We start from the raw sequence: 12,140 nt of genomic DNA, 5'->3' as shown, positions 1-12,140 counted from the left end.
TATATATATATATATATATATATATATATTATTATTTACCAATAAATTCTTAAATTTTAGTTATTTTTCTTAAAACACAGAATAGTAAATAAAAATGATAGAACACAAGAATTTATGTTACAAAGTTTTTGTACTTGTGTCATATTTGCTAAACCTCTTCAAATTTCGTATATGGAGGATGTAAATAATATCATTTTTGTAGGTTTTATGTATGAATTTTAATTTAACAAAAAATTATAAATTGTAAATTATAATACCACAAAAATCCACTGTAATTTATTAGGCTTCCTAACTAAGCTGTATTTGAGTCTACAAAATCTAATTTTGGATCAGAATATCATCTTGATCATTGCTCTTCAACAGTTATAATGGCTTAACATAGTTCAAAATGAGAGCTTTAGATTGGTTATAAACATGTATGTAAGAGAAGAAGGTGTAGGGAAATAAGTAGTTTTAAAATAAGAAGAAATGGGTGGAGCCACTGTGGTGGATTCACTAAACATAATGATATCTCAGCAAAAAGAAAAGGTAGGAGGTTCTTATTTTATATTCTAGCTTGTCAATATTGGTAATTTGAGTTTATAATTGTAGACTTTACATTTCATGATGCCCACAATACAATCTGAGCAAATGTAAAAGACAAAGTACTGTGTGGCACACAAAAATATCAGTATTTAGCAGGTTTTTTTTAATACTTATTTTTGAACTAAGAAATTAAATAATACTAAAATTTGAATTACAAAGTACAATTTTATTCTACATTTATGGACATACTTTCATAAAATAGTAGTTTAATTCAATTTTGAATGCAAGTCTACAAAAATGTGATGACATGCTCTTTGATCTTTACCCAAATGTAAAGGTTTAAAATATTCATAATTTCAATCAATACATGAAATACACTGTTTTCCTGAAACTTTGAATAAATCAGTATTCATCAATCAGACAAAAAGATTCCTGAACAAAATAATAAACAGAAAAATACTTCATAAAATCAAATATAGCAACAAAAGATGTCAATATGAACTTTTTATGGATTATAAGTTATTTCTGTTACTTCATTGATAAAAACATGAAATTAGAAAGTTAGGAAGATGATTGTTTGTTTTTAATTATGCACAAGGGTTATCTGTGCTCTGCCCACCAAGGGTATCGAAACCCGGTTTCTAGCATCGTAAGTCCGCAGACATACCACTGTGCCACTGGGGGGCTAGAAAGATGAAGGGAAAACTAAACTTTATGCATAAAATCAGTGTTCAACAAAGTTTTAGGATTAAAATAAATCAACAGTGTTTGAATAACCTGATTAAAAGAAAAAAATGTCAGTCAGGTTAACCCTTTCAACTCGGACATTCTGGGTTGCATTTGAATGGAGAAAATTTGCAATATCAAATTTTGCAAAATTATATATCCCCACCAATTTTTTCTAAAATAAAATCATAACTGAAATGTTGAGATTTTAAACTTTCTTTTGATTAAGTTTTATTACTATTTAGTTCAGATAAAACAACTAAAAACAAAATTTGAATCTTTAACCTTCTTTTTGGAATTTTTATTCATGTAAAATAAATAAATTAATTTACCATCTGTGCAAACAACTTGTCAAAAGATGAAACAAAACTGGAAAATCATAAATTTAGAATGAATTTGAAGCTTACTTTTAGCTAAAATAGTTTAAAAACAGTGAAGTTTTGAAGTTGGTGGTGCCAAGAACTGAAAAATCAACTGTCCACACATTTTTTGTTATAACTTTGTTTCTGAAATTGCTAAAATAACAGATATATCTTCTGAAATTCCCATGGGAAAGTTAACGACTAGCTTGGATGAATTTGTAAACGCTCTTGTCGCATAGTTAGAAAGCCAGGAAATTTTTGAGAGGTAAGTGAATTTGTCTATTTTTGCATGTTATTAGTCTATATTCTTTGGTGCATTATTTAATTAAATAAAAATTGTCAAGTGCTTTACTATGATTAATATAAAAAAATTAGGCTTAACTCTCCTTGACAATCAAAGGCAAGAAAAAAGAAGATTGGGTAAGTACATTATTTCTTGTTTTCATATTTATTCTTTATTTATTATTATAAAAGTAATTAAAATTAAAAGTATGGATTTTTTTAAGTAATCTAAGACTAGAGTAGGTAAAATAAGTAATAATAACAATATAATGGTTCACAACACAAACACACACGAGCAGCTTGTGGGTAATGTAATTCAATAGCGTAATGTGAGCTGCACATTCACAGTGTGATTTACAACTTATAATGGAGTGGATAGTAGTTAGACATGGTTCAAAGGGCAATAAAACTATAAAATTTAATTATAAATAGATGTATACTGTTGTGAACTTAGAACTACTTAGGATAAACAAATGTAGTTTCATGTTACAATTTGAAGTCAAATATAGAAAGAAAAAAAAGAGGCTAATTTAGGTTTATTTAAATTTTATTTTTTGGTGGTTATGAGGTTGGTCGAATTGACTGATCCCGTTTTGAGATAGGTAGAGAAAATAACATATATAATAGAAGGATTTAGTGAAAAAAAAAACGTTTGAAATGCATTTAGGAGGTTTTAGGTATTACATAAAGGAAATTTTAGATTTTTGAGAAGACGAAAAGTATTTTTAATTTTAGTATGAAAATTACTTTGCACACAGACTATTCAAAACAAATACTAAATATATTCATGAAAAAATTTTTGTTTTGTTAAAAATACTTCACCAAGAAACGTGACTTCTTGTATGTGAAAGACATGTAATATTAACTGAAAGACTGCCAAATTTTGTGAAGATATACTCAATATATTGAGAGTTATAAGTATTAAATTTATAAAGACTTTAAATGAGTACAAAAGGTCAAGTGACCCTGTCAAATTGACCGACCGTGTTGAGAGAGTTAATATACCACACTGACTTTTGTTCCTCCTAACAATATTAATAAGGTTTGATAATATACAACCCCTTGAACAACCTAAATGGAATTGACCATGTTAAAAGCGAGGCTTTAAAGTTTGGCCTTGTGCCTTGTAATTGACACTGCAAAACAACTTGTAATTGGGAATTGGAGCCTTCTAAATTCACAAGGGTAATCACTTGGTAGCAAAGGAATTTTTGGAATGAAGACATCTTCACCTCTGGCATGATCAGTTGCTTCAATAACATGTGACAGTAAAGTCTTAACAACTAAACTTGTACTATTATTTAATTTCGTAGGAGCAAGATTTCTCAACGTTATTAGTGAACCAACCTTTAATTTCAGAATGTGACCTGGCATTCCTGGTGGTTCAAGAGAATTTAGAAATTCAGTTGGGTAATTTACAGCATTAACTGTAACTGGAACATTGACAATTGAGCTGTAGGTGAATTCCCATCTGGGAACCATTTGCAATAATCAGAGATGAAAGTGTCCCTTTCCTTAAAATCCTGAAAATAATCGAAGCCAAGTAAGGGGGGGGTCCGGCACCCAAAATCCTGCATTTTGATGCATTTTAGTACATAAAATTCACTTAAACAAATTACCCCATTTTTCTTACATCAATGATTATCAAATACATGTGAGAAATAACAAATCTGATTCCCCTAGTTAATGGATAATTTTCAAGAGTGCATTCTTTGAAATTCATAATTTTCACTATTGGATGTCAAAACTTATAAAGTAATGCTTTTATAACTTACACTCAGTACTGCAAATGTGTTTTTGAAATGTGTATGATTCAACTGAGACTAAATAGTTCACACTATTATGAAATTGAATAGATTCATTATTAAAACATTGCTAAAAATAAATCAGACATATATTTATTGTAAAATCAAACTCATTCGCCTAATGTAAATAAACCGCGCGATTGCATAAACGTTTATCTATGGCATGGAACACCCAAATCCGATAAATAATTTTAAAAAATGTGTTTCTCCGGAAGAAAAACGGAGGTTTCAGAATTTTTTTAGAGATATCCGGAAGACTTTCATTATTAAATAATTGATCATTTATGTCACGAACAGTATCATTTCAAGATGCAAGAATTGGTCTTTTACACAACAATTAATAATTTTCACAAATATTAGGGAATACTTTTTCCTTTAGCTCTTCTGCATCCTTAACTAAGTTGCCACATTTATCTGGAATAGTAATGTAATTGTTTGATTGGAAGCTTTTCAACACTAACTTAAGAAGAAGTTTCCGCTTTTATATTACCAAAGTTACTGAAAACAGAAAAAATTAAAATAAACCACAAATTAACGTGTACATTATGCATTCAACATAAACAACATTGTTGTCCTAACAACAATATTGTGATACTTGTATTCCTAAGAAACGATGTATAGTGTTGAGTATTACAAAAAAAAAAGAGCACGACACAAAGACAGAAACTGGATTAATAGCCAAAAATTAGTTTTTGTTATTTCTGGGGACCTTAGGAGTTACCATGCCAAGTTTGGTGATGATTGGTCAAATAGTGTGTGGGAATTAGCAGACAAACATACAATTTTACTTTTATATATACAGATTAACTTTTATCAATTAAAGGTCAAAGTTGGCATTGAAAGAGTTAAGGAAAACTAAACTGGTCCACCTTTTATACCTAATTATATTCTAATATCTATTTAACCAAATCCTTTTGCAGTTATAAAGAAACTCAAGTTACAATACACAGACAGATTCTTTGTTAACACTAAACTATAAACTGAAGTACACATTTAAGAAATCTTTGAAAAATATCTCCCACTTGTATTTTATAACTCTTAAAGAGTAAAACCAAAATACAACCACAAAAATCACTAAGCTTGATTTAATTAAATTAAATTTAACCAATGATTAATGACTACTGTTAGAAGTCCTGGAAGGAATTTCATTGTCTGTGAAAAATATCATGCACTTTCACGTTACTAGAATGGAAACAAAAACATAAACAAAGCTTTAACCTCATGTGAACAGCACTGGTACATTGTACCAGCCCCACATTTCTGTGAATCTATAAATAGTAATTCTTATTATAATTCCAAATTTACAAAATGTATCTTAACAAAAGATCTATCTATGAATTTACAGAGTCAGTCTTGACAAATCTGAATGCAAGATTTTCATGCTAAGAATAAAAAATATTTTTCATCTTATAGTCATCATATTTCATTTGCATAACCTCTAAAGTCTCCTAAATGAATACGAAAAGTCTTTCCTCAGTAAGTAACTGTAGTGAAATCAGAAATGTAGGGTAAAGTTGAAAAAAAAAAAATCTAAGTTGCTTTTTTCCTTCTTTCAAATAACTGTTACAATGATTGCATAATGTAACATACAACTACATTTTTTCTTATGATCATGGTTAATACTTTTCAAATATGGGTTCATTTAGTTTTATCACTTTTCAGCTGAGCTTAAGACCTTCTCATAATATGCTAAAAGCCATTTATCACAGTGGAACAGCTTTGTGTAAAAAGGACCGATCACAAGCATATAATGGTCATATTACAACCAATACTGTGATAAGGTCATGCTATGGTAAAGAATCACACTTAATTCTTTAACCCTATCACTACAGCTTTCCTTTACTGCGCATAACACAAGGTTTAGCATCTTACATTCACAATTTTTTAAACTACTTTTTCTTTATGTCATACCAATTAGAATAGCATAAAGTCTTAACTAATAATCCATATTTAATAGTATACAAGTTTTAAGTTCTTAATTCTACAAGGCAATATTAAAAAAAAAAAAATCCCGAAATTCTCCTAGTGTGACCCACGTGACACATTTTCTCTTAAGATGTCATCTTCCCCATTTTATCCACCACCCCTCAAAAAAGTATGAAATTAAACATAAATTATTCTCTATAAAATCATCATTGCTTAGACAAACCATAATTTTTATATTTTTCAATTTTGTTTGGTTACAGTTATCAAATAGAAAATCAAAACCCTCCTGCTACGCCTACCTGTCACATCCTCTTTTTCAGAATTCATTAATAGTTTTCTCTTACGTTTCATTATATATTACCTACAACCAATAGAAAGTCAAGGTTTTCATTTATCAAATGATGTCTTGTATAACAATATGTTCTAAACGGTTAAATGTCAATTTCACTCAAGTACCAACATCGTTCCTATGAGAAAGTTAACACTACCTTGGATGAATTTGTAACGATTCTTTTCGCTTAGTTAGAAAGCCAGAAAAATTTTTAGAGGTAAGGGAATTTGTCTACTTTTTGCATGTTATTTATTCTGTATTGTTTGGTGCATTATTTAATTAAATAAAAATTATTAAGTGCATTACTATCCTTAGTATAAAAAATTAGGGTTAACTCTCCTCAACAATTGACAGCAAGAAAAAAGAAGATTGTTTAAGTATTTTACTTCTTGTTTTTCGTGTTTATTCTTTAAGTATAATTATAAAAATAAGGATCCTTTTAGGTTAGTTAAGATTAGATTAGGTAAAATAAATAATAATAATATCATAATAAAAATGTTTCACGAGTCATACACAAACAGCTCATAGTAGCTTGTGGGTAACGTAATTCGTTAGCGTAACATGAGCTACATGTTCCCAGAGTGATTTACAACTTATTATGGCACGAATAGTAGTTAGTCATGGTTCAAAGTGCAATAAAACAATAAAATGTAATTATAAATATATGTATACTGTTACAAACTTAGAGCTACTTAAGATAAACGAATGTAGTTTCATGTTACAATTTGAAGTCATTCTACAAAGAAAAAAGGGTAATTTAGATTTTAGATTTGTTTTGGTGGTTACGAGGTGGGTCAAATTGACGGATTCCATTTGGGGATAGGGTAGAGAAAATAACAGATAAAATATAAAGTTTTACTGAAAAAAAAGTTTGAAATGCATTGAGGAGGTTTTAGAGATTACATTATATTGAAAGTTAGGAGTATTAAATCTATAAAGACTTTAAACGAGTACAAAGAGGTCATGTGGTCAGTCAAATTGACCGATCCCGTATTGAGAGAGTTAATTTAATTTTTGCATTTAAGATTCTTTATCTAACCTAAAAAATTTATAATTTTTACATTTTAGTTACTTTTATAATACAATAAATAAAAAACATACATAAAAAACAAGAGATATTTAGTATTTATATCTGGAGTTGAAGCTTTCTGTTATCAAAAGATGAAACACTGTAAGCCTAGTTTTTTTTAGTAAAAATTTTGGTGTTTCAAAATATTATTTAGAATATGCAGTTTAAAAAAAAACATGATCACACTTAAAAAACATAATGCTGCAAAACAACTGTAATTTAACTGGTTTTCTAACTAAGCTATAAATGGGTTAAAAAAATTCTGTTAGCTGGTAAAGACAAACACTACATAGGAAACAATGAAACTGAGGACAGATATTTCCAAATTTGGCTCTTAAATAATTTAGTAGAGCAAATTATTCTCTGTATATTGGTTATAAATAATCCAATACCAAATAACAGAGAGAATGCTGATATTTCTTGAAAGACTGGATGTGATAGGAGGGGCATAGCATGTGGTATATAAATTTAGATTATGAGTAATGTAATTTGCCCCAAACTTAGAAGATCACATAGGAGTAAAAAGAAACTCAAAAATGGGTAACTCGGAGCAAAGAAGTGTTATGTGATACCAGTGGCAGCGACAGAACCAAAAATTTGGGTGGGCAAAACAAGATATCTTATACTTACATGTAATTTTAAAGTGACTCATTATACCCCCCCCCCCCAAATATTAGCATGCTAAATTACACTGAGTTTAAAAAAGTACTTTGTATTGAGTTTTAAAGCCCCAAAGACCTTGGAAAGCATCAAAAGATTTTTTAACATTCTACCATATCTAGCAAACTTATTTTAGGGGTGGTGGAATAATGAGTCCCTTTAATTATTTAGTACAATATAAAAAAGTAGAGTCAAAGGGAATACCTATTATTGTAGAATATATCTGATTAATTTCTAGCACAAAAGAAAAAAATCTTGTAAAATAGTTGTGTGAACATGTTTTCGTCTTATACACATTATACTCGTTCTATGTGTATGGGATTCAATGTGAGGGGGGGGGGCGCAAATTGGGGAGAGCAAGAGAAAATGTAGGTGGACACATGCCTACTTGATCCCTGTAGTGCCGCCACTGCATGATCCACAAAAGTGAAAGTTGAGAACTTATTTAAATTTCTTAAAAAATAAATCTGACATATTAAAATTTGAATTATAAACAATGTTTTAATGTCAAGTTTATTAAAATACATACAATAATAAAGTTGTTTAATTAAATATTGAATGTTATTCTGTAAAAAAGGTTGTAACATGCTCACATAGAACCTCTCATATTATTTAGGTAAATAATCTTCACAATTAATTTACAAATGAAATAATTCCCTGTAAAATTACGTTCATAATCTTACCATGTCTTCATCAGTTTCCAGTGTAGTTTTGAAGATGTCACCTTGCTCTGTTTGAGCTAAGAAGAAGAACATCGACTGCAAATACCCAAAAAATGCACAATTCAAAGCATCTTTTGAAACAACCAAGATTTTCCTAGCATATTCTAATGAAAAGGACATCAAGATAAAATAATTATCTTTTTGAAAAGAAAAATTACTGATATCTTCAAAACTATAGATCTTTCTTTGAAAACTGGTCAAAGCTTTTTTCATTTGGTGAATATACCTTGTTAACACTTAATATGATAATCCTTTAAAACAATCAAAAATCCATCAGCAGTGAATAAAATATCAGTGAATAATAAACTATCCTACAGTGTTAATCAAGAGACGATAAAATATTGGTAAATAATAAACTATCCTACAGTGTTAATCAACAGAGGATAAAATATCAGTGAATAATAAACTATCCTACAGTGTTAATCAACAGAGGATAAAATATCAGTGAATAAACTATCCTACAGTGTTAATCAACAGAGGATAAAATATCAGTGAATAATAAACTATCCTACAGTGTTAATCAACAGAGGATAAAATATCAGTGAATAAACTATCCTACAGTGTTAATCAACAGAGGATAAAATATCAGCGAATAAACTATCCTACAGTGTTAATCAACAGAGGATAAAATATTGGTAAATACAGGATATACATATATGATCATAGTATCATACAAAACACACAAGTCTCATCATCTGATACAAATCTAGCCCACATGTAACTGAAATACAATTTTTGCTTGTATATTTCACATTCTATTTCACAAATATCAAGTTAATGCTCAATTATGTAATTTACGTACACTTGTTAATATACTCTTTCCAGTCACACATTTTTGATACATTAATCACCCCTGTGTGGACATAATTACACCTAAGAATGCCTTAGCCATAAGCTTTGAAATATTATGGAATTCAAACTTACTTTAGTTTTATGAGTTGCACTACAAACAAAAATCATCCCTCTCTCTGGATCATCCAAGTCATTCTATTCAGGAGAAAGATAAAATCATATACGCAAGTTTGCCTTTTACAACATGTATCAGTCCAAGTAAACTTCTGTAATTCTACATCACAATTTTATTTGCAGTTATATTCACAATACTCGTAGAAATCACATTTTGAATGCAGAATAAGCTTATTTTCTCATGGGAAATTCTTAAAATCCCATGTGTTTTTTAGTAGAAATCAAACTTATAGTACTGACAGGAAGTTCCCATTATTCACCAATTTTTCTAGAACACAATAAGAACCAATAAACATAAATGTGGGTACACAAATGCATATACACACATCTGTGAAAGTACTGAGTATGATCTACTGATTTTCTCTACAATATTTCAATAAATCTCAGGCAGTTAGAAACAAACTTTGGACATTAATATGTTTTTCTTTTTATTAAAAAAAAATTATTATTATTATACCAACATGTTATAATAATGACCACAGGACATGTACAGTGGCATCTATGGCTCTACCCAACAGAAATACTTCTGCATAAGCATTGTAGCCAACACCTGTGTTGTGAGTTGATAGTGTTGAATGGTATTTTCCCCATCAGATACCCAAGAAGCATGAATAAATTTATTAAAAAATTTCAAATTCCTGATATTTCACATAAAGGCAAAGTGACATTGCTTGAAAGACAGAAGAAGTTTAAGAGTAAGTGTTATGTTGATGGGAATAGGCCAGTTTGCAAAGTATGCAATACTGCTCTAGACTATACTAGAATTTCTATCATCACTGACTACTTGGTTTCAAAGAAGAATTTGAAGTGTGAGCAACTTTCTGACAAAAGCCCAGCTAAGATGCAAAAAGACTCCACAACACTGGAATCTTCATCCACAGATTATACAAGGGAGAAAACTGCCATGTGCCAGGAGTGGGTGAGTTGCAATATTCACTTATCAAAAACTGATCATCTATCTACAAAATAGTTTCTAGATAAGCATGTCAAGAATGGTAGTGCAATCCCAATAGCCTAAAGCCTTCAAGGTAGCTACCTACATGATTGTATGATGTCGAAAGAAATGAACTAAAGGAATCATTTAATGGCAAACCAGTTGCAAACATCTTTGATGTACTGTCCAATAATGAAGGCAGATTTGTCGTAAATGAGCTTCTTGGCCCCTGGGAGTTGGATGGCACATGAAAGGTGTTGACATGTATTGCAGACAGTCTTCCTAGAAAATGCAAACCACTCACAACAGTATCACAAGCTGTCATGAAGGTGATACAGAACAATGAAATCCCTTTTGACCACATCATAATCTTCGATACAGAAAATGTTGCCTATATGAAGATGACTTACGACTTGTTTCCCAACTCAATTCACATCACTTGTTTGGGCCACATCCATAGTTTGATTAGGCAAGCATTCACATAATCATTCAGTGATATCACAGACTTCATGAAAAAGTTGACTGCTATTTTCTTCCATGCAACAGCCTGTAAAGGATCCTACCCTAGAAACCTGCAAACCACAGAACCCAATAAGAAGGTCACAATGCCAACAAATCTTTGCACTACTCAATAGAATAGTTGTTCAGAGAAGCAACATGTCACTCTTCTCACTTCCATCTGTATGCTGAATTAATTACCCCACAGAGATGCAGCAAAACTCGAACAATCCACCTCCATCATTCAAAGCACTGAAAACATCTTCAATGATAATTTATAAGATCCAGCCTGTTTGTGCAGTTGCTGATCATAATTGAAAATGTAAACAAATAACTTACTACATTGACTACTTCCATAGCAGAAAGCCATGCACACTGAAAACATATGAAGCCTTGGAACACCTGCAAATCTACTTTGAAAGCAACAAGTGCATGTCATATCAAGTAAGCCATTCCAAAGTGAGGAGTGTGATGACATGAGCACTGCTGATAAACAACTAAGTATTGCAGTATTTGAAGAAGCTATGGATAAGGCTTCAGAAAAGCTTCAAAAGTATATGAGTGAAAATCAAGATGATCAACTAGGGATAAATTCTTGAAGCAGGTTCACACCTTCAACCCTTCAGCTGTTCTACTGATATCTCTAGATTTGTAGATGTCCTCAATTATAAGCTTCTTCTCTACACTGAAATATTTGCTTCAGATGTAGTAACTGCTTCAAATTCTGGCCCTGATCCAAAAGGTGTTGATGTCAGCCTTTTCTGGTCTGCCACTGGAGACCAAGTTCCACATACCAATACCTTTTCCATGAAATACATGTATGTCATTACAAATTCTGCAGATGAAGAAAGGTCCTTCAGTATTTACAACCTTGTTATGCCTGGGATAAGGTGATCTCTTAGCCAAACTGCCATGAGCTGATGAGAATGTTGCAGAGATAGTGCAACACAATAAGTATTTACTTTCTGTTCAGTCTGACCTGCCACAATTAAATGAACTTGCAATGGAACTGGATGTAAGGCTATAAAATAGTAAGGTGAATGACCTTGATTGGGATCAAGAACTGTTATATTTTGCAATTAAGCAATCTTTGTTTTTCCTGAATTACATTCACACCATTCATCACTGAGTAATTTGACAACAATGCATAGAAATTTTATAACAAATATAACTCAATATACATGAAATAAAGAGTACAGACATTTTATTAATAAATAATAATACAATTTACACAAGATAAGGGCTTGGTTCCCATTGATCTTAACCCAATGACTACCGGTACTAACTTTCTTAGTAGGCAATGCAAGTGTGCATTTGTGAATTGAAAAAATGAT

The 12,140-nt window shown here is 30.6% G+C and overlaps 1 protein-coding gene across 1 annotated transcript in view; it reads right to left on the bottom strand.

The window, feature by feature from the left end:
• LOC106462619 (splicing factor 3B subunit 3-like) overlaps positions 1-12,140 on the bottom strand; it is a 97,210-nt gene that overhangs the window by 61,620 nt on the left and 23,450 nt on the right. The window contains 2 exon segments of the mRNA XM_013922561.2: positions 8,370-8,444; positions 9,333-9,395. Coding sequence (XP_013778015.1) covers positions 8,370-8,444; positions 9,333-9,395 — 138 coding nt within the window.

Source organism: Limulus polyphemus, unplaced genomic scaffold, assembly GCF_000517525.1.
Source record: "Limulus polyphemus unplaced genomic scaffold, Limulus_polyphemus-2.1.2 Scaffold1209, whole genome shotgun sequence".
In the NCBI taxonomy this organism is placed as follows: Eukaryota; Metazoa; Arthropoda; class Merostomata; order Xiphosura; family Limulidae; genus Limulus; species Limulus polyphemus.
Note: the sequence above shows the minus strand (reverse complement) of the source record. Positions and strands in the feature narration are given on the sequence as shown.